The sequence below is a fragment of the Gekko japonicus genome, unplaced genomic scaffold (genome assembly GCF_001447785.1).
Source record: "Gekko japonicus isolate JY-2015 unplaced genomic scaffold, Gekko_japonicus_V1.1 scaffold1394, whole genome shotgun sequence".
Taxonomy (NCBI): Eukaryota; Metazoa; Chordata; class Lepidosauria; order Squamata; family Gekkonidae; genus Gekko; species Gekko japonicus.
Genome location: NW_015170321.1, coordinates 278,908 through 302,553, shown reverse-complemented (window position 1 = coordinate 302,553; position 23,646 = coordinate 278,908). Strand labels below are relative to the sequence as shown.

Below are 23,646 nucleotides of genomic sequence, written 5' to 3'. Positions count from 1 at the left end.
CTTTCCCTCTTTTGTTCCTTCTTTCCTTCTCTCTGCTCTCTCTCTTTCCTTCCCTCTTTCCTCCTTCTGTGGCCCAACTCTAGTGAGAAGGGGTTTAAACTTTAAACCCCTTCTCTCTCGCTTCCCCCCCTCGCAGGCCAGCTGGGGAAGGGAAGGGGAGGCTTTTGAAGATGCCTCCCCTTTGCTTCCCCTTCTGACATCACTTCCGGTGATGTCAGGGGGCATGGCATATGCTAATAGTCTAGTTGCTCATTAGCATACCATATGCTAATGAGCTCCTGCAGCTCTTTTTCTACGAAAAGACCCCTGTGTATCTCATTGACATCAAAGAGCAACATTAGTCCCTATTAGCTCTTCATTGATTTTAATGCCATTTAAATGTGACTTCTTCTCTCTCTAAACTGGAGCAAATGCCTTTTTGTGCTCCAGGGTGAGCTCTTGGGGGAAACAGGGTTCTGCAGGTTTCCAATGTGGTCAAGTTTCACCCTAGGGGAAAGCTGACTCTGGAGGTCATCAGTTGCCCACATCCAATGATGTCACCAGTATATCTTCCCCAACCCAGTCTCTGGAGCAATTTCGCAACAGTTGTTAAATGCTTGTAGTTGGAAGAGGGGAAAATGAAATACAAGCAAATAAATGTACATGTTTTTTAAAATAGAAAGGCAATCACCCATTTGATGCATGCAGGGGTATTTTATTTTTGGCCCCTTAGGAGCAGGAACCATTTTTATTTTTGGTTCCCTTTCTCCATTCTTCTGAGGCAAAAGAGATGGCATACTAAAGCCTCGATGTTAGCTGCAATTAATGTGTTAGAAAGCCAGAAACATTTACCTTGGGATGTTTAGGTGAATTATAGTGCCATCCTAACAGAATCAATGGGCTTAGATGGGTGTTATTCTGCTTAGGGTGGCACTCTTAATTTTGCTACCTCCTCTTGGTGCAAATTATTCCCATATTTCAGGTTGGGAAGGAATTTTATACACAACTCCAATCAGTCACTGTCCCTTGATTTTTCACCCACACCGGGCAGCACACCATGAAGCACCTAGTGTGGTTCACTTGAGTGAGCTGACCATTCTTTAACAGTGGGCAATTTGTGAGTATCTATTTTCTGCATCTGGCAGGGATATGAGTGGTATGCATTATTTTATTTGTTTGTTTGTTTTTGGGATTTATATTCTGCCCTCTCTGCAAGCAGGCTCAGAGCAGGTCACAACAGTTAAACTACCGACATAATAATAAATCCAATACCAATACAAATCATAAAAAGTTAGAATTTCTAAATCAACAACAGATGACAAAAATCTTAATTTCCAGTAACCAAAGTTATCTCCAGTGCTGGGTCTATGTTGACAAAAATAGGACACACTCAGCAGATGCCATAGCAATCTCTACAAAGGGCAGTTCACCTGGGCAATATAGGCAGAGGAGGCCAAAATGTTTAGACGTCCACCGCCTCTAGGGTTGCCAGCCTCCAGGTGGGGCCTGGGGATCTCCTGCTTTTACAACTGATCTCCAGCTGACAAAGATCAACTCCCCTGGAGAAAATGGCTGCTTTGAAGGATGGACTCTATGGCATTGTACCATGCTGAGGCCCCTCCCCTTCCCAAACCCCGCCCTCTCCCGGATCCACCCCCAAAGACTCCAGGTATTTTCCAACCCAGACCTGGCAACCCTAGCTGCCTCAGCCAAAGGCCTGACAGAATATCCATCTTACAGGGCCTGCAGAATTGCATTAAATCCCGCAGGGCCCTGATCTCCAGTGTGGAGGATCCATTTTGAATGTTAGCTTATCAGAAAGCTCTGCAGTTCTTTGATTCTGTGGTAATTCGTGAAAATGTCCATGATCCTGTAGAGAGTTTACAGCATCCCACTGCCTTTTAAAATCCTTAATCTTTTAAAATGGTACATGTCTGTAAAAGTTGTGACCCCACTGGTTCACGTAAGTCAGAGATCTGAAGCAAAAACCTCTGGTTGTGCTGCTGTACAGGAAAAGGAGGCCCTGCTCTATTTTAATCTCTCTCAGTGTGTATGCCTGTGCCCATACATGTTGGTACTCCACTACAGCTAGAAGTGTTGATCCTTCTCTCAGGAGATCAGAGATGCCCTGCCCCTGCCGCTTCTCTTTCTAGGTATCTATTAAACACAATTGTATGCTAAAAACTGCACAGTATCAACCAGGCCCATACAACTTGTGGCCTGTCATGCCAACTGCAGCCCACTAAGTAGCCCACCAAAGGTTCAATACTTTTTCTGTGTGCTGTTTGCCTAGGGTTGCAAAAACTGGCCAGGGGTATATGTGTGTTAAGCCCCTGCCAGGCCATGATGTCAGAGAGCAAGAGTTCAGTTTCCTGGATCACAAAGTATGCAGGCTTGGTATAAATCTAACAAGTTAAGCCAGTAATAGAAGAAATCTTTCATTTCACAGTGCATAGTTTTATCTAGCCCTCATAGTTGTGGTGAAGACACTGGAAAGGTGTGGCCAGTTCCTCAAGCTCTTTCATCAGAGATATGGTGTGAGTTTTTCAATGGTCCAGGAATAAGGTTTTCTGAACAGGAAATATTCTCATGTTTATCTACTTCTATTTTCTTCTGATGATGGAATATATGATAGTCTGAGAATGCTTGCGTCCAATGAAAAGACACAATAAAAGGAAATGTTATAGGGTAACAGAAGGTGGGTTGGAGTTGGATGAAGCCGCCATATTTTCTATGGCATTCACAATTGATATTCACTCTGGTTTATTCAGCTGCAGGCCCTGGCTTCTGAACTTAAAACTGGTTTCACTGAAGCAATGCAGGAACTTTCAAGAATTCAACATGGGGAGTATGCTCTTGAGGAGAAGGTTCAAAGTTGCCGATGCGCAATGGAGGAGAAAGTGGCAGAGATGAAGAATTCTTTGAACTGTTTCAAGGTAGGCCATATGTGCTGATAATTTGTCCCATTCTAACAAAGACGATTCAGAGCATATCAAAATAGACCTGCCTGAGGAGTAGAAGAGGCAGTCATACCATATAGCAGGGGTGGCCAGACTTGCTTAACCTAAGAGTCACATTGAATAAATGTCAGATGTTTGAGAGCGACAAAATATTAACAGATATTACACACATGTTTTTATTGAAAAATATGCAATTTTTATTAACATTAAATGAGACTGCCAAAAATAAAAACAAAAGGGGTAAAAACAGATATTGATAATGATATTTATTCATCCAATGATATTTATTTGTCTAAGAGAGAAAGAGAGTGAGTGGAAGGAAGGAAGGAAGGAAGGAAGGAAGGAAGGAAGGAAGGAAGGAAGGAAGGAAGGAAGGAAGGAAGGAGGGAAGGAGGGAAGGAAGGAAGATGGGGAGGGAGGGGGAGGAAGAAAGAGAGCGAGAAAGGAAGGAAGGCATGGACAGAAAAATAGAAAGAAAGGTGGAAAGAAAGCAAAAAGATGGGGGAGGATGGAAGGAGGAAAGAGAGAGAGAGAAACAAAGAAAGCAAATTGATATGGAGGGAGTGGGAGGAAGGAAGGAAGAGAGGGAGAGTGAAAGACAGAAAGAAACAAGGAAAGCAAATAGATGGGGAGGGAGGGGAAGGAAGGAAGGAAGGAAATAGATGAGGGAGGGGGAGGAAGGAAGGAAGAGAGAGAGAGAAAGAGAAAGGAAGGAAGGAATAGCAAAACACAGAAGAAGAAAGGTGGAAAGAATGCAACTAGATGGGAAAAGAGGAAGGGAGGGAGAGGTGGAAAGAAAACATATTTTACTTTAAATGTGTTCTCCAACCCCCCCCCCCCCAACCACTCCACCCAGCTTGGCTTGGAGAAGGGATTTAAAGAGACAAATGCCTTCTCCAAGCTGGTGGGTGGGTCCGTGGGGTGGGGGCTTGTAGAACACCTTTAACTTTAAATGTGTTCTCCAAGCCCCCTGCCCCTGCTGCTGCTTTGGCTTGGCTTGGAGAAAGGATTTAAACAGACTAATGCCTTCTCTAAGCCAAGCCAACTGGCCAGTGTGTCAGTGGGGTGGGGCTTGGCGAACACATTTAACTTTAGATGGGGGGGAGAGAGAGAGAGGAAAGAGGAGGGAGAGGGAGAGGTGGAAAGAAAGCAACTTTAAATGCTTCCTCCAAGCTTTGAGAATGCATTTAAAGTTAAAGTTGCTTTCTTTCTCTCCTTCCCCCACACCTCAGGGAGGGGAACACTGGCTGGGGAAGGGAAGACCTGAGGGAACACTGGCTGGGGAAGGGAAGACCTATCAGGGAGGAATGCCTCCCTTTCGCTTTCCCAGTCACCCTGCTATTAGCCACACAATATGTGTGAAAGAGCCACATGCAGCTTCCAAGCCACAGTTTGGCCACCCCTGTCCTGCATCTAGCATGGAGATGTAGACATACATGTATGTTTCTCACTGGCAAACTCTTCTATAATTAGTTTTGCCATTTTTTCAAGTGGTTCATTTGAATGGGGCAGAGCGTCTATGAGCTAGCATCTATAATGTCTTCAACATGCCTCCCACCCCTAAGCTCCCATAACTCTAACTATGGAAAAGAAGAAGAGTAGGTTTTTATACCTTGCTTTTCTCTACCCTAAGGAATGTCAAAGCAGCTTACAATCACATTCCTTTCATCTCCCCAACACAGTCATCCCTATCCATCCTAACTAGTTAGACTAGATTAGAGTCCTATCTCTATCCTGTCTAGAATGGAGTTCCTTACAATAAAGAACTCATATTAGTTTTGCAAAGATGAAGAGGCTCCTTCTGTAACTTTGTTTTTTTGTCAGCACACACAAACCAGATAGACTCTGCTACATTATGTGCCTTGAGCACTCTGCTAACCAAATAATCCTTCCATACAAGGTCGTAGACTTTCCAATTTCCCGGGGGGGGGGGGCTGGGGCTGAGCCAGAGTTGCTCTGCTAGGTTCTTAAAAGAACCGAGGCCCAGTGACATCATAGGGAGGACACAGTGACATCACAGACTATTGTCACAATCTTGAACGGAGATCTTTGAAACGGAGATGAGCACCGCAACCCTAGAGTCGGACTCGACTTGCTTTCGAGCAAGGGAACCTTTACCTTTACCCTATCTGGACCCAAAGACCTTAATGGAAAAAGCATTCCACATTTTCTTTGCAACTTTTTTTGTGCTGCAATGTATTTCAATGGAGCCCATGCAAGTCAATTGGCATTCTTGGCTCTCATTATCTCCAGTGGGCCTTCAAGCCTCTCCCATTGTTTCCAATGGGCAATCCTGTCATTCCATTTACACATCCCAATTAATTGTCCCTTTGAAATTGTACCATGCCATTTTAAGTAATAGCAAAATGAAGAGCATGAACATGTACAGAATGCACATTTCTTGCCAACGTTCTCTCTGGCAAAAGGAAATTTTAAAAGGACTCTGATCTGCATGTCCCCCCCCCATCTTGTTCATGCAGATGGGCTTACCATTTAAAAACAGACATCCTGTGAGATAGGTGGGGCTGAGAGAGCTCTTTTGAGGACTGCTCTTGAGAGAACAGCTCTGAAAGAACTTGTGATTGACCCAAAGTCACACCAACAGCTGCAAGTGAAGGAATGCGGAATCAAACCCAGTTCTCCCAGATTAGAGTCCATGCTCTTAACCACCAAACTGTAACTCAAAACCTATCTCTTTTAGAAGCAAGTATAAGAAACATAGGACACCCTCTCCACCACATCAGAGCCTTTAAGCAGATCATTTCCAAAACAGTCCTTCAAAGCCTAATTATATCAACTAAGCAGCAAACAAGATACACTGTTTTGAAAAGTATTTCCCTCATAAATGCTCAGAGATCCTGTTGTCTCCCAGCAGTGACATTTATTCACAACCCAGAAAACTAAAGATGCATCAGAGCCCTCAACGCAATGCTTAAGCAATGGGGAGGGGGGAGAGAATGAGAAGGCACTTATGTAACTGGGACACACTTCAGCTTAGTAAGCTGCCAAGCACAAAAAAGATCGGACAGGTCACTTCACTAAGATGGTTTAGCTACAGTGGATATGATCCCAGATACAGTTGCCTGCTCTGGGTTGGGAAATACCTGGAGATTTGGGTTCTTGAAAGAGTGCGGTTTGGAGAGGGGAAGGACCTGTGTGGTACAATTCCATAGAGTCCACCCTCCAAATTAGCCATTTTCTCCAGGGGGAACTGCTCTTTTGATCTTTGTAGTCTGGAGATCAGTTATAAAAGCAGGAAGCCTCCAGGCCCTACCTGAAGATCGTCAGCCCTAATCCCAGACCTGGCATACTTTTCTCCATGCTTGTTAAATGAAAAACAGCAGACCATGTGTGAATAGCGTTTCATAAAAGTGACAAAACTTGAAAACTGGAAAGTATGTCCTTATTTGAGTTTAGTCTGGTATGCAATTTCAGCAGCATTGGAGGGAGAAAGTTGGGCCCACTGACTTCTTCTCTAGAAGACAGGCCTAAAGGAACGATTGTAGCAAATGTTGATGGAGGAGGAGAAGGACGCATGCGGCTTGCACCCGCACTTCCACTGGCTGGCTCCACACTCAACACACACACACACACTTATGACTGCTGTCCACGGCATGCCCAGGAGGCGTGCCAGGCTGTGGCTGCTGAAGAGGAGAAGGACGCAGCCTCCCTCACACATCTCCACCCCCCACCTCCATGCATCCCCCAGGGCTCACACACTCTTTGCACATGTGTGCGCGCACACACACACATGACAGCTGTGTTAATGGAGACTCCCTCTCGGTGGCTGCCAATGGGGACAAGTAGGACATGTGCAGCCTTCCCCCCCCACCTCCATGCATCCCCCTGGCTCTCTCTGTCTCTGTCTCTCTCTCTCACACACACACACACACACACACACACATGACAGTGGTGGCAGGCCCACGAGGGAAGGTCTTGGGAATGATGGGGGAAAGAAGTCAAGTAACAGAAGCGGAGTCTCCCTGCCCAGGGCTGGCAAATGTAATTAAAGGGTAGCAGTTTGGGAAGGCTGGCACCTAGGAGCCTGGGACAAAAAAAAAAGGGGTTGTCCTTGCTAAGATAGCATCGTGCCTGTGTGCAAGGAGGACCCAGGTGGCATAAAGTGAAGGGAATCCCTCCCATCCTATTTCTTATTAGATGGTTCCTGTATGTCCCTGTCTCATGATAATCGGGTGGGAGGGAGCACGGGAAGAGATACTTCCCCCTCCCTCCCACCTCCCCGCATTCCCCCTTGCTCACTCTCTCACTCAAACGCACACACTAGCCCAGGACAGCTTCTCGATGGCTCCAGTGAGGAGGGGCCTGCATCCCCACGGCCTCGGATGAGCGAAACTACCTCCCCCCCACCTGCTTCTCGGTGTGCATGCCATGGCCGCACTACTGGGACTAGGACCAACCTCCTCTCTACCTTCCAATTCAAATCCTGGCACTGGCAAGGGGCCAGCACAGCAGCTTTCCTCTGAGTCTCAACTCAGCTAGGCAGTGGCGGCTCAGCAGCTCATGCAACCTGCCCTGGCCAGAATGAGGGTGGTCGGGAGCTGGGGCGTCTTTTGAGGCAAACTATTGGAACTGACTGAAACCAATCTGAACAAGACAGGTGAAAATGAAAATGAAGAGCTGTGTGGTGGCTTGGGGGGGGGGAATCAGTGGGCTAGGGCAGGCTAGTGGGAACCGCCCCAAACATGTGAGAATTGTGAGGTCTATAGTAGCTATGAGGGCTCTAGCCTTCTGACCATAGAGAGGAAGTGCTAGAGCGTCACCCCGATGCCACCATTTCTCCCCCCACTGCCCAATTTTTTAAAAGCAGAGAACGAATTCTCAGACTGGGGCTCCTCCATTCCCACCTGGGGCCTGCCTGGCAAGCCTAAGGTGAGCCTGACTTCCTTTTTTCTAGCTCAAAGAAAAAAATCCACATGGGAAAGTTTGAAACTCAATGTTGCCTGGCACTGGTTGCCCGGGGGGGGGGGGGCGCAATTCATTCTCACCTGGAAAAATTCAGGGAAGGCCCACACCCCCAAGTAGTCTACGCCTATGCTTCAGTAGGCTTCACGTGAAGGAGGAGGAGAATCAAATCTGGTTCTCCAGATTAGAATTTGCAGCTGTTAACCACTACACCACGCTGGCTCTCCAATGATTTATTTATTTGATAATGTGAAGGGTGAAATGCATACATATCAATAGATGTAGATTTGACCTTTAAAAAAAAAAAGATGGCCAAATTTGCCTAATTTACAAGAAAAAGAAGAAGAGATTGGATTTATACCCTGCCCTTCACTCGGAGTGAGAGCGGCTTACAAACTCCTTTCCCTTCCCCTCCCCACAACAGACACCCTGTGAGGCAGGTGGGGCTGAGAGAGCTCTCAAGAACTGCCCTTTCAAGAACAGATCTGACAGAACTATGGCTTGGCCAAGGTCATCCAGCAGCTGCAAGTGGACGAGTGGGGAATCAAGCCCGGTTCTCCCAGATTAGAGTCCATGCAGATTAGAGCCAGAGCAAGATGTAGGACTGATCTAGTGGTATGTATATCTTTAAGTTGAGTTCACTATGATGGATCCCTGCCTTTTCTTCTCTGTGAGGCAGATTTTCCTGCCAAAACAATGTTCCCTACTCTGACTGAGCAGCCTCCTAGTAGTGTATATGAATTATAGAATTATAGCTTTCTGCGTGTCCCACCTTGTGATAGAGAAGTTTTTCGGCTTTTGCCCAGGCCAGAGATTTATTGTAACTCAACAGGAGCCCTCTTTGGAAATGGTCGTTGATACGAAGTAAAGTTAAAACAAAAAGGTTGATTTTATTGAATAGGCACAGTTGGATCAGGAATAGGGCAGGGGGTGAGAAGTTGAGGTAACTGCTGTTGATTATACAAATCAGAATATTTTGAACAGGCAACAGAGTATGACTGAAGGAGAGTCAGTTCTTGACTGTGAGAGGTTTGCTTGTCTTGGAGATGTCTTTCAACAACAATGTGTCTTAATAACATTTCATAAAACTATCAGTTTCCTGGAAATTAGTACTTGCTTCCTGTATTTGAATACTTCCCTTGTGGATTATAACTTTCCCTTAAAAAACCAAAACTCTTGAAAAGTCTAAGACTGTTTCCCTTTTCACACAAACCAGGGGTCCTTTCTGAGTTGAACCTCTGAACAACTGGGTAAGAAATATCCTCCTCTTTCTAGGAGCGATAATCCTTTTTCTGTTTGGCTAGACTGGCAGTTTTCAACCTACTGTCCAGCCTCTTCTGTCAAACATAAACCCTAGTTGTGGAGACTGTGAATAAACGGAATTCAGCTAGGGCTGGCACTTAGACTTTAAATTCTGCTTTTTGAACTTTTCCTCAAATGTGTTGGTACACAGTAAGGGCAAGGAGTTGTGTTCGTTCACTTCCCAAGTGACTTGTCTGTTTCCCTCAGACCGACACACACACTCCTCCTGACTAGCCAAAGTCATGCCAAAGTCCAAACAACCACTGACTCACTCTGACAAGACTGACAAATCTTTTTAAAACTCTCCTCAGCTGGTGCTGACCAATCAGAGAGAAGGGGGGTGTACGCAGGCAGCAGCCTGTTAATCAAACTGCTTTACAGTGAGGCATTAACCCCTAATCTCCCAGTTCTCTGACTTTGATGCACTAAGCATCCTGCTTTTGGGGGTCCATTCGTCACTCAATATCCTATGCTATCTTCAATTTGGTAAGGTTGGAGTAACCTGCTGGGTCGTCATCACTTCTGTATCTTCATTGTTAGCTTTCCCTAAGAAACAACTTGTATGTTCAAAACTCATTAAGAATCAGCTTGCCAACCACTCATTAGTCACCCCCAGTAATTTCTGCCTTCTACTTATCTCTCTGAGGATAAGGATACACCACTCTTGTTGACCTATAACATACCATCCCTGATTATCTTTCCCATGCCGCATGTCAGCATTGCTCTTTTTAATTAGGAGGAGCTTAATGATGCCAAGTCCATGATTGAGGAAATCAGTACCAAGCAAGAAGAAATGCAGCAGAAAATTGAGCAGTTGCAGCAAGAGAAGAAGAAAGAGTCCCGTAAGCTCAAAGCTAAGTAAGTAAATGAATTTCAAATGTTTTGCACAGTGTCTTTATAACTTCAGAACAGCTTCAGTTTCTACACAGTACCTGGAATTGGTTCTTTCTTTACTTCCTCCTGGCAGAATTCTATCTGTACTACATAAAATAAGATTACTGGATAGAAAATCAGTTATATTCATTTGTGTCACCTTAGATCATAAATTAAACATGTACTTCCAAATGCCTGTTTTGGTTGTCTTGCTTCCACTCTTCCCTTTCTTCTCAGAAGAATACAAAAGGAGGAGCATGGGTCACAAACAGTGCCAACACCTCTACAAGGAAGCCCCTTCCGGTCACTGAACCTCCCGGAGCCAGTTTTAATTAATGAAGATTTTGTAAACCTTTTGCACAATGCAACTTATGAGAAAGGTATTTATTTTCTTTGACTGTATACACTTTGCTGTCATGTGAACTCTATGCAGCTTACAGTATTCCAACACTTCTTCCTCCTCGGCTCCCTCCCCTAACTTCCCTGGGATACAGAGGGTGAGATGGCCTATCTTATCTTGAAGTGTAGAGTGAAGAGAGAGATACCAATAAATGCAGATGGATACATCCTCCTAGATGATGACTGTGACGGCCCCTTATATGGGGAGGACTGGTTTCCCTTTAAAAGTGTTCTTTATTTTATTCTACTGGGTATATCTCGCTGCCACCAGGAAATTTAAGGTTTTCCAAACCTTTATGCTTTTACTTTTGTTATCACTGGGTAGGTAGGTCGAGTTTAAGGCTCATGAGGAACTATGTGGTCTTGAGGAAGTATTCCTTTCAGAGCTGGTATACTTAAATAAAAGAAGATTTATTGAAATAATTCATAAATAAAAGGGTAGAACAATGTAACCAGTAATGTGAGTATTTTGAATAATTGCTTGGTGTCTCACACAAGATCTGCTCCCTTACTGACAGGGATCTTTCAGGTAACTTTGTAACACTTTAACTTAAGGTCTTATAAGTTCACTGTTTCTCTCCAAGATATCAGGACATACAGCCTTTCCTATAATTTGTCTTCAATTAAACTTTCATTTACTTTTTCTTATCTTATTCTCTGTAACTTCCTTCATACACAGAACTAACTCTTATATCACACACATGACTGCTTCTCTCACAGACCTCAGAACGAACTAACTTATCAACTGTCTTTATCAACTGTCAAACCTGTAACTGTCCCTCCTGACATACATATTCATCCACTCAGAACCACTTCCAAAACCCCTCCACCTCTCTGTCAATCACCAATCACACCACTCTTGTCTCTTCAACCACTCTAATATATCTCAGCCATGCAACCAAACTTTTAAAGAGACACACACACATATAAAACAAGGAATCATTACAATGACCTTTTCTGCATAAAGATGATTTTTGGTGTTTTCCCCATTACTACTGCTTCTGTCCATTCAGTGCAGTGGCAGCGGGGCTTCTACGTGACAGGTTTCTTGCATTTTCCATGTGCCAGGTCCTTGCAGCAGCCGTGCAACTAGGGGCTTTTTCATGGGGTTTTAAAATCGCTAATTAACATATTGATATAAGGTTATATCAATACGTCAATTACCAATTTTAAAAAATTTGAAAAGTACCCCTGGTGGCAAGGGAGAGACTGATTGCTGCGGGGGGCTGATTAGGGTGGGGCTGAGAAGATCAGGACTTTCCTGTGCACATGGCAGCCACCCCAGCTTTGCTGTGATTTTTTGAAAAAGATTGTAGTAAAGCAGGTTTTGGAACAATTACAGGCAAGACTGCGAAAAGCACTGGTAGTATTACAGAGACCAGTTGACTCAATTTGCTACCGGATTGTCTTAATGTTTCAGTCCGCTTCTGATCTACGCTCTGGACAAGACAAGATATCTTGGCTAGGAAAGCAGAAAAGAATAGAGCCCTTAGGCTCCAGAAAGAAGCTCCAATTTTACAGGGGGTTAAGGTACAACTTAAATATAGTGTAACACAATAGATATTGTTGATATAGTGACTATCAGTTGCTTATACAGAATAAAGCCTTGTTTAGTTACATCCTGGAATCTTATTGTGTGTTAATATTCGGGTGAATATGGGTGTTACGAAACAGTTTTGAGAATCTTTGGGACCTGAGAGACTTGAGGTAAAAGCCTGGTATAAATCACAGAGTAGCAATTTTCCACTAGAATTTGTAGCATGCATTCTAACTTTCTATGGGATGTACTGGAACTTTCTCTTCAGTCTTATGAAGCTACCCTCCTTATGCACCGCTTTTCCCATGGGGGGGGACTCCGTTTTAGTAAAATAATCAATTTATGTCGAACTCACGTTCACTGTTGGTCATAACTTGACCCCGCTCTCTTCATATGCTATTTCACTTGATCTCCTGCGCTTGTCCCGGTTAGATTGGCTTGTACCCTAAGGTCACCCTGGACCTTCGGGGCGGAGGGAAGCCTCTATTCTCTGGCATCTAGCCGTCGAAGAGGCTAACCCTCAAAAGCCCCCTGGCCTGGAACCCTTCACCAGGGCTCCGTGGGGGTGCCACTGACCCTTATCGATAAATACGGCAGCAACTGAATTGTGTTGCTTTATTGTTCTCTTCCAATGCACTGGAAAAAGAAAACCTACAAATATTGGAGGATCTTATTTTACTGATGCTTTTTGATATGACTCAAAGATCTGTGCTGTTCTTTTCCAGTTGCCGATTGCAGACCTTTGGCACGAGGAGAAGGAAATGTGAAAGGTAACAATGTGACATTTTGGTGCTGCCTGGGGGGAGTTTCCTGTGGTCAGGTTGTGTGTGTTAATAAACAGCTATGGGGGCTCCCAGGTGGGACTGAGGCTGGGGTGCAGGAAAGGAGGAGTCACCCATTGTCCTATGTCTTTCCCCAACACAAATCCTCTGTGTTGTGTGTGAAAATGGCATAGGAGAAAGGGCCAGCCTCTCCCCAAGAGCTCTAGCCTCAGCCTAAATTCCTTTACTCCTGTTGTATGCATAAGAGTTAATATCCTAATTTTATTTTTATGTTGACAAATGATAACCAAACTCATTAAAAGAGTTTTTATTTTCCCCATTTTTCAAACATACGTGTTGTTAATACTGCAACTTCACCAAGTTTCCATGACTTTACAGTAATTTCCCTTCCCAATGCTGAGGGCTTGCGATCATGGTATGTACTTGCTATTGAAATCTTTGCTGCATTTAACAAATTTCACACCAGTTAATTTAATAGGGATCTTAATTAATTTCTGGCACTCACTAGCAAAAGTTGTGGCAGTGGGCAGGAGCTGCAATGGGATCTCACCCCACCCTTATACTGTCATCCCCCTCTTGAAGCTTAGGGCCACTTTCTCCATCTTTGGCCATGTTCAGACTATTATTTCTTCACTATCCTGGCATTCACATTTTTATTCAGATTTAGTACATTGGTTTCACAACCTTCTAACAGTTTTCCTTTATTTAAAACAACAGACTACTGTTGGTAGGAGCGGCTTCTGACATCTTCCATGTTGAATTTTGTACTAGTCAAATGAGCTGTGAGCCAGCATGATGTAAGTGGTAAGAATGTCAGTCTAGGACTTAAGAGATCCAGGTTCGAATCTCCACTCTGCCATGGAAGGTCACTGGGTGACCTTGAGCCAGTCACTCTCTCTCAGCCTAACCTCCCTTGAGAGGATAAAATGGAGGAGGGGGAGAACAATGTAAGCTTCCTTGGTTCCAGTGAGGAGAAAGGCAGGTTATAAATGAAGTAAAATGAATAAAATGTGGGATTAAAGGAACACATATCAGTCCTGCTAGAACGTTTTAATCTTCTTTCCTTTTTAAAAACAAATATTTATTTTTATTATACAATGTAACAATAAACACAGAGTCATCGAAATTGTAAAATGCAAAGCAATTTCAACAAGATACAATTTAATGCTTTAATTTTTAGGGATAATGGGTACAAATCTGGACACAGAAGAAAGACCTTCCTTGTCAACTGATGCTCAGTCAAAAGGTCATTCATCATCCATGGTGTGGAAACAGCCCAAAGACAGTAAAGAGTGGAGTGATGAACATATTTCAAAGGAACAAACTGACAGGCAAAAAGAAGTTAGCCCAAGTCGATATAGCTCAATAGAGAATGTATTGAGGGAACCTTCTATCGCAGGTAAGAATAGCAGTAGACTGCAGAAGGCTTTAATGGTTTTCAAGGAATACGATAATCATTGTCAGCTGTAGGGGCATGAGATTGCTTATCCTATTGCAGTTTTTAAAATTTGAGATCCAATCCATTTGAAATTGACTGTGATCCCTTTTTGCATTCTTATGTGTGGAAAAGCATGGTATAAATTTGTTAAAAGAAAATAAAATCTAAATAAAATTTAAAATAAGATGCTTACAAACAAAAAAAGCAGTTAAAATGTTCTTCTGTGGTCACATTTCACTGCATTTTCCCCCTGAGACGAAGACATTAGCATAGACTGGTTATAAGGCCCTTGGGGAAGGATTCCTGTATGGCAATCATGTAAATAATTTAAAATTTGTAGTGACTATCCGGATATGTTTTATAGGAAGATTTTGTTATGAACTCACTAGGGATGATTCTAAAGGGACCTGTACCATTTAAATGGAAGATGGATGGATGGATGGATGGATGAGGGCTAACAAACTGAAGCTTAATCCTGACAAAACATAAGATCTGCTGGTGGGAGAAAGCCTTGACCCAGGAAATTTGGGCAAAGTTTGACCCAGGAAATGGGATAGCTCCTGTACTTGATGGCGTTTTACTCCCCCTAAAGGAACAGGGTCATAGCTTTGGGGTGCTGCTGATGCTGAACCTGGGCCTCCTGTTGACTGAACAAGTGGCAGAAATGGCCAGGGGTGCCTTTCAGCAGCTTCAGCTGGTGAGCCGGCTGTGGCCCTTCCTGGACAGGAAAGATCACGCTACTGTTATACATGCCCTGGTAACATCTAGATTAGATGAATGCAGTGAAGTATGCAGGGCTGTCCTTGAAAACTCTCTGGAAGCTACAGTGGATACAGAATGCTGTGTCCACCTTCTCCCATATGAACCTACCTGTCCACTCTTGACATCTTTGGAGGACCTGCTTCAGGTGCCCCACCATCTGAGGCTAGATATGTGGCAACCTGACGAAGGGCCTTCTTGGTCATAGCACCACAACTTTGGAACTCCCTCCTCAGATTTGCCAGTCTCTCTCTCTTGTTGTGCTCCACTGATGAGTGAAGTCTTTTGTTTTGTTTGGCACATTCCAGTAACGGTTATTGTCCCTCCTCCCTGGTTTTGGTGTTTTGTGTGTGTGTTTATTGAATTATCATATATATATATATATATATCTCCAGTGTATTGGCTCTCCCATTGGCTGTGCTGTGCACTCCATCAGCCATTGGCCCATCAACTGCCACTCAAGTACTTGCGTGCCATTGGCTGGGTGCTGGGTCTGCTCCTCTCCCCCACCCACTGCTGGCCTGGCCACTTCCCTGACAGAGTAAACTGCCAAAACGGCTGTCTCTCCTGATGAAGACGCTTCTTCTGCTGGTCTCCTGTGGGGCTAACTTTCCCCACAGTGGCTGTTGCTAGGCAACCAAGCTTGGTTCTATAGGTAAAAAGGCAAAGGTGGGAGGCCCATTCCAGGCTTACTTTGGCCTTTGTGGGGAACTCATTGGGGCCAGTCCTGACTAGTGCTGCCAGCTCCAGGTTGGGAAATCCCTGGATATTTTGTGGTGGAGTCTATAGAAGCCAGAGTCTGGGGAGGGGAGAGGCCTCAGCTGAATAGAATGCCATAGAGTCCACCCTCCAAAGCAGTTATTGTTTCCTGGGGAACCATTGCTGCCAGTATCCAGGTGAGGGCTGGAGATCATTTATAATTGAAACTGCTCTCCAGATGGCAGAGATCAGTTCCCCTGGAGAAAATGGCTGCTTTGCAGGATGGACTCTCTGTCTGCTGATGTCGCTTCCCTCCTGCTTGGGTCTCCACTGTGGAGAAAGACTGTACTTTTCCTAGGTAGAGGCTGTGGGGTGGGGAGATGGAAAGCTGAAGTCAGTGGGGCACATAACAGTACGTTGATGGTTGAAGAAGGAGATAGGGTTGCCAACTCCAGGTTGGGAAATTCCTGGAAATTTGAGGGATGGAGATTGGAGAGAGTGGGTTTTGAGGAGGGGTGGGAACTCAGACAGGTACAATGCCATAGACTCCACCCTACAAAGCAGTTATTTTCTCCTTGGGAACCATTGCTGCCAATCTCCAGGTGAGGGCTGGAGATCACTCAGAATTATAACTGCTCTCCAGATGGCAGAGATCAGTTCCCCTGGAGAAAATGGTGGACTCTGTGTCATTGTACCCTGCTGAGGTGCCCCCCCATGACAACCAGTGTGACATAGCAGTCTGCAAGACCCAGGCTCTTGCTGTGGAAGTTGATTGGGTGATTTCAGACCACTCATAGACTTTCAGCCTAACCTACCTCACAGGGTTGCTGTGCAGATTGAAAGGGGGAGAGGAGAATGATGTGAGTTGCTTTGGTCCCCCTTGTGGCAAAAGACTGTACTTTTCCTAGGTAGAGGCTGCAGGGAGGGGGGAGGACCTGGAAGCCTGAAGTCAGAGGAGCAAATAACGGTATGTTGATGCTTGGCTGGGAAGGAGATAGGGTTGCCACCTCCAGGTTGGGAAATTCCTGGAGATTTGAGGAGTGGAGCCTGGAGAGGGTGGGGTTTGCGGAGGAGTGGGACATCAGACAGGTAGAATGCCATAGACTCCACCCTCCAAACCAGACATTTCGTCCTGGGTAACAATTGTTGCCAATTTCCAGGTGAGGGCTACAGATCACTCAAAATTACAACTGCTCTTCAGGGAGCAGAGATCAGTTCCTCTGGAGAAAACAGTGGACTCTGCCATTATACCCTGCTGAGGTCACAAAAGCAAAATGACACTGTTTGCCCAAAGCCAGAGCACTCCCCCAGAGCCTCTTTCTAGATCTCGTTGTATTTATTTCCACAACGGGCTTTACTGCTAGTTTATTATATTGCTACCCCGCCCTCCCCACGAACGGGGATGTGGTGCTACACAATGCCTTTCATAATAGATGAGCCATGTGCAGATATTAACATGGGAGAGAACAATGTGGAAAAGAACTAGAAGTATATTCTAGCTGGGTTTTGTGTTTGTATTATAGTCCCGTTTAGGCAACAACTGAATGAATTTTTCTGTGCTAAAATCCCTTAGTGGATCTATCACTTTGTATTTTGGAGAAAATTACAACAAAAAAGAAATTGAATTTTGTTTAATGTTTGCTTGTGTTCTCCTCTTGTAATGACAGGTTGGAATAAGTAATGCTTAAAATTGTTATTAACCTGCCCCAAACAACCATTTTTTTGTCATAGCTAAAAGACAAAATATTGCTTTAGACTTGCTAGAGTCTGAAAGGAAATATGTTGTTAGCCTCTCCCTGATCCTAAAAATCAAGGCCACATTGCATGGACCGGAAATGAAGAGGAACACCAAGGAGAGAAGGTACTTTATTAGTTGTACTAGGGACCCAGGCATGTGGGGTTGGGCTTGATCAGGTACCCCACCATTGCTGTTGATCACCAACTCCCAAACTCCTTCCCTCTTTGTTTGCCTTGCCCTCATATTCTTGACCCATATGCCCGTGTTCTGCTATGCCCTGGTCACGTAGAACTTCCTCTTTCACCTCGTGGCACACCCTTGTACTCCTGTCAGACAAGACAGCTGCTGACACCCAAGGCTGCTGACCAATGCCTTCCATCGTGTTCCAAGAGCTGCTTAAGTGCACTACTAAACATGGTCTGCTTGTGTACTCTGTGACCACTGGAACCCAAGAGCAAAATATGTCTTTCTTTTCTGCCCGTCCTGTGGCAGTGAAGGGAATGGGAGGAGAGGTTGAAGCCCCTTCTCCCCTTATGCTGTGGTCTTAATCTGAACCACTTGAAAAACAAGTTACCCCTGACATCTGACTGCCAGAGTCAAATATGGTTTCCCAGTTGCTGGTGCAGCTGCAGATAAACTGCAGAAACAAAGGGGTTCCACATGGCAGGTTTCTCCACAGTTTCCCTGCCCCAATCCCTCAGATGTGGCCACCCCCGCCCCCCAGCCACTACGGCTTTTGAAATTAAAATAAAATTGGCTCTAGAATATTGCTACATTGATCTACCATTTACTGAGAGGTGTAATAGTTTCTCTGAATCCCCAGCTTTAATTAAAAAATGAAATAAATCTCTAGACCCTTCTGTTGTGAAGATACAAGGAAAAAGACATATCTCGCAAGGGAAGAGGGCTAGAGACTGAGGTTTTTGGGGTTTTGTTTTAAATGAAAGCTGGGAATTCAGAGAAACTACTCCACCTATCAGTTCAACAGTAAATCAATACAATTATGTTCTTATACTGATTTTTTAAATTCAAAAATAAAAAGCCTCACAGTGGTGGGGAAGGAAATGGCTGCCATGGGGACAGGTTCAGGAGAAATGGTTGCCATGTGGGCTAGCAAATCCAAATTTTCCCACTCACACAGCAGCCACCTAGGCTTTACTGTGATCTTTTCCAAAACTTCAGAACAAAGCAGGTTTGAGAAAGATCAGAGAAAATCCATGGAAACCCCCAAATGTGCATGAATGCACCATGATTCTATGGGGAAACATGGGGGGGGGGACCCATTTCCTAAAAACACTGAACTCAAGGCAGATAAACTGTGTGGAAAACACCAACCTCAAGGCAGATGACCCTTGACCCTAAACATTACAAATTGTAATATATGTAGTTGAAGTGGATGACTGGATAGATATATTTACACTAATTTTAAATCAATTTAACTGCCATAGGTTTCCCAAGGAATCTTGGTGGCACTTAGGTGAGGCTGCTGAGAAACAGAGATCGCCTAAGTATCTTCTCCAGCCTAGGGTTGCCAACTTTGGGTTACAAAATTCCTGGAGATTTAGGTGTGGAGCCTGAGGAAGGTGGAGTTTGGGGAGGGGAGGGACCTCATCAGGGTATAATGCCATAGAATCCTACTTCCAAAGCATCCATTTTCTCCAGGGAAATTATCTTTGAAGCCTGGAGATCAGTTGTAATTCCAGGAGATCTCCAGACCCCGCTTGAAAGTTGGCAACCCTACTCTAACATGCTCGTAGAAGTGGAACACCATAATAGTATACAGCTACAAAGAATGCTTCTTGTTGTGCCAGAGGTGTTGAGCATGGTGCGAGGATTATGGTATTGTTGAAAGAGCATTTTCAGTCTATTTTATTTTGTATCTGAAATATACTGGGTTTAGACGCGTTCAAGTGATCAGCTCATAGTTTATTAGTGATTCAGCAAGAGAAAGAAGACCCACAAACCCCTGGCCGAAGCCGGGTATTTATGCCTGAAAAAGGTCACACCCAAAACACACCCCACTCCCAACTATAGGCTATTTACACTACATTGTTTCCCAGTTGAGTTACTCTAGGATCCCTGTCACCCTACTGGTCCATTCTAGGATCCCAGCAAGCTATTGTTATGCATCCCCAAGCTAAGTCCTTTTGCAAGGACAGTTCAGTCTCAATACATAACAGTATCGATTTACTTTATTTGGAAGATCAATATCCCACCTTTCATCCCAAACAGGGCCACCAAGGAAATTGGATATTGTGGTAGGATATGGTGAGGTGGGTGGCCTCTTAAGTGTGACAGATAATGCTGTTTAGGACCTGACAAGCACTTTAGTGTGCCTGGAAGACTTTCTAATTGCCTCAGCCTCTGTGAGAAAACAAGGAGTTTCTTCTATTGGGATTTAATTTTGAATGTGTTTCTGGGCTCTTTAAAAAAATGGTTTGTGATAAGCTATTCCTTGTTTTCCACCTTCAGCTTCTTCCCCAACTCGTTGCGATACCTGGCCCAGCAGCATGTAGATTTACTTCATGCTCTTCAGGAGAGAGTGCTGAGCTGGCCCCGACAGGGAATCCTGGGAGACATTTTTCTTAAACTGACCAATGATGAGGTATGTACATTGAATAAAGCTATGCAGGTGAGGGGGGAAATATGCTTTTTGAAACAAGCAGTCCATAGTGACAGGGTAAAATTATATCTACAATAGGGTCATGCATAATCAGTTAGTTGATGTCGGTCATACAGATAAGCATTCTTAATTAATATTTTTTATTTGCTTTTAAGAACAATTTTCTGGACTATTACGTTGCTTACTTGAGAGATTTGCCAGAATGCATCTCACTGATCCACATTGTTGTTCTAAAAGAGGTAAGTGTGATCTTGTTAAGTGATTCTGGAAGAGCCTCATTTTATTCTCGCAACAAACCTGAGGCTAGGCTAGGCTGAGAGAGACTGACTGGCTCAAGGCCACCCAGGGAGCTTCCATGGCAGAATGGGGATTTAAATTTTGGTCTCCCAGATCAGAGACTGACACTCTAACCCAGGGGTGTCAAATATGTGGCCCGGGGGCCGGATGAGGCCCCCGGAGGGCTTCTATCAGGCCCGCAGTGGAACTTGCTGTCTTCTGCTTCTTCTTCCCGTTCTACTGCTGCTGCTGCGTCATTGTAGGTTTTCAGCTTACAGATACACACCTGAACAGCATACTCGAGATTGCAACAGCACAGACATTTTGATGTAATAATTCAGAGCAATAGGTGTCAGTTATTAGACACTGTTAAATAAACAGAATATTGCAAGAGTGCTAATGTTTTAAGCATGTTTTTATTTTAAGTAAAAAAAAAACCTTTGTGTTTGTGTCCTTTATAAAGTTTATATCTCCGCTACCTGGCATTACATTTTATGACACACATGGCTTGGCCCAACAAGGTCTCAGATTTGGCCCTCATAACAAATGAGTTCGACACCTCTGCTCTAACAACTACATCACACTGACCCTCAGCAGTATATATTGTAATATACGCTTTGCATAATGAACTTGGGCAGTATTTCAGCCACAGTATAACACAGAGTTAAGCATGCCTAAACTCGTTTAAATCCAATCTTCTCTCAACAACAGATTGAAGAAGAAATCAGGTCTGACCTCTACATATTCTTCTTTCATATAGTCCAGCGTATCCCTGAATACCTTCTTCATTTGCAGGTAAGACATAGAAACTAAGGTAAGACATAGAAACTATCAGTGTTCTATCTCTAAATTTTGTACTTTAGAAAACAGCACATCACACAGCCTTTTGGGTGGAGGTCCAACCTCAGAATATTGCTATTGGCTCAAAGGCTGCTCTTGATGAGGCATTCTGGAAACCCACAGTGCTTTATTAGCTTCCTAGAGGCCTAGGAATGTACCCTCTTTCCTCCAGGGACGCGTTCCAAATTGCTGGCTTTACTACACAAATAATTTCTGAGCAAAATAGTGTTCCCAAAATGGCTTCAAAATTCGTGATAAAAGTCACTAACAATCCCACAATAAGAAACCCCTTAAAACAGAAGACTGTGTGCTAAAACAATCAGTCAGCAATCTTAAAAATCAGTAAAATCAAACATCATGAAATTATTTAATATTAAAGTAATTTATTTAAAAGCCAGTGGCAACCTATAAAGTCGAAGCTAGGGAAGAAAGAAAAGGCACAAAAAAATCAAGCCAAAAGCCTGGAAGGAAAGAGAACAATTTCCTGGCACCTAAAACTGAGCAGACTTGGCAATTAGGAGTGTATCTGGGAGACTGTCATATCAGCAGAACCATTAGGTTGGAGGCAGTTGTTTATGAGGTTGTGGTTCCGCCAACCTGTTCTTGGAAGGAAATCCCGTTAACCTCAGTGGGACTTACTTTGGAATAAACACGTGTAAGGTTTGGAATAAACACGTGAGTCTTAACATCATCAAAATACGATCTGGGGCCCCTAAGTTTGGAGTGAGGAGTGGGCTTGGTACCCGGACTGGAACGGGCGGCTCCAGAGCTGATACAGGGGGACTCGACGCTCGGGCCGGGCGCCTGGGAAGCGTGAAAGGAGGATCCACGACTCTATCGGCTGGAACCCCCCAGTGGCTGATATATAGAACTGCAGGCACTGGACTGCTTGTGACTGGGGAGAAGACCATCTTGAGCCAGCTGATCCCTTTCTTTTCTGGCAATGTGATTGCGATTGTTGTTGTTGGAATTTAAATGTCAGTGGGTTTGTGAAGGTAGGGTGAGTGTTGTTACGTGCTGCTATGCGAGTGTGGAGTGAATGGTGATAGTGTGGAAGGGTGAGTGCTGCAAGAGAGTGAATTAGTATTTTCAGGGACTTGATAGGGAAGGTCACTGTTTGTAATTTTATTGGTTGTAGCACTGTTATACTTGCTAGCAGTAGGGTAGTTAATGGTTAGTTACTGTTGAGCAAAGAAACGCTGCTATGCGAGTGTGGAGTGAATGGTGATAGTGTGGAAGGGTGAGTGCTGCAAGAGAGTGAATTAGTATTTTCAGGGACTTGATAGGGAAGGTCACTGTTTGTAATTTTATTGGTTGTAGCACTGTTATACTTGCTAGCAGTAGGGTAGTTAATGGTTAGTTACTGTTGAGCAAAGAAACTGTATTTTAGCCCGGCTTACTTGCCCAATTTGCAAACCATGGGCAATCTGAAGCGTTGCGGAGATCGCCCAGCGGTGGACAGACCTGGTCATGCGATTCCGGTGCTCTTGGGGAGGGGGAAGTATAGCGGTGGGTCCAGGCAGTGTTTTAAGGGAAGGATGCGGAGAAGCAGAATGGTTCGGCACCCTTCCAGCCTGAGACCCATCCCAAGGGTGACTGGCAGTGGGGCTACGATTGAGTACCCCTCTCCGTCATTGGTGTTGTGCAATGCCAGGTCGATCAACAACAAAGCTGCTGTCCTGCAGGACTTTGTGATGGACCAACAAGCTGACCTGGCATGCGTGACCGAGACCTGGGTCAGGGAAGGGGAAACCTTAGGGGGAAACCGTTGCCCTGACCCAGCTTGCTCCACCTGGTTTCTCGGTCCTCCACCAATCACGGACAAAGGGGCGGGGGGGAGGAGTGGCTATTTTCATTCGAGAGGCTTTCTCCTTCAGGGCGCTTCCGGCCGTGGAGATCGCGGGCATTGAGTGTGTCGGAGCGATGCTGGAGGCTGAGGAGAGTTTGGCGATTTGGGTGGTGTACCGACCGCCAAGCGCACCGGCCAATAGCCTGCCGTCCCTGCTGGAGGCCGTATCAGGCTGGGCGTTGGAGCACCCTCGGCTATTGGTCGTGGGTGATTTCAACGTCCATGCCAAGGACGCGACCTCCAGCCGGGCTGCGGACCTAGTGTCGTCCATGGCGGCAATGGGACTCTCTCAGGTCATCACGACCCCCACGCATCGGGCCAGTCATACGCTCAATTCGCTGCGGGAGTAATGGTGGACCAGATTACTGCAATTGCGGTACCATGGTCGGACCACCAGGCCCTGAGGGCTCGTCTGAATGTGCCACCCCGACCCCGCTTAGGCGGCGAGCGGATTTTTGCTCGCCCGCGAGGCCAAATGGACCCAGTGCGGCTTCAGATGGCATTGCGGGAGCCGAAGCCCCCTGGCAGCTCGTTGGATGAGCTTGTGGAGGACTGGCACGACTGGCTCTCCGCAGCCATCAACGAGATTGCTCCCAGGCGTCCTCTCCGGACTCGAGTGAGGCGGGTGCCCTGGTATACTCAGGAGTTGCGCCAGCTGAAGCGAGAACT

At 45.0% G+C, this 23,646-nt stretch overlaps 1 protein-coding gene across 1 annotated transcript in view; it reads left to right on the top strand.

Moving 5' to 3' along the window:
• The window catches only part of ARHGEF33 (Rho guanine nucleotide exchange factor 33), a 42,821-nt gene that overhangs the window by 7,365 nt on the left and 11,810 nt on the right, over nt 1-23,646 (top strand). Inside the window, exons 3-11 of the mRNA XM_015418057.1 lie at nt 2,751-2,915; nt 9,901-10,022; nt 10,275-10,417; nt 12,699-12,743; nt 13,936-14,154; nt 17,383-17,512; nt 19,862-19,994; nt 20,168-20,251; nt 21,000-21,083. Of these exons, the coding sequence (XP_015273543.1) occupies nt 2,751-2,915; nt 9,901-10,022; nt 10,275-10,417; nt 12,699-12,743; nt 13,936-14,154; nt 17,383-17,512; nt 19,862-19,994; nt 20,168-20,251; nt 21,000-21,083 (1,125 nt within the window). The remainder of the gene's footprint in view (nt 1-2,750; nt 2,916-9,900; nt 10,023-10,274; nt 10,418-12,698; nt 12,744-13,935; nt 14,155-17,382; nt 17,513-19,861; nt 19,995-20,167; nt 20,252-20,999; nt 21,084-23,646) is intronic.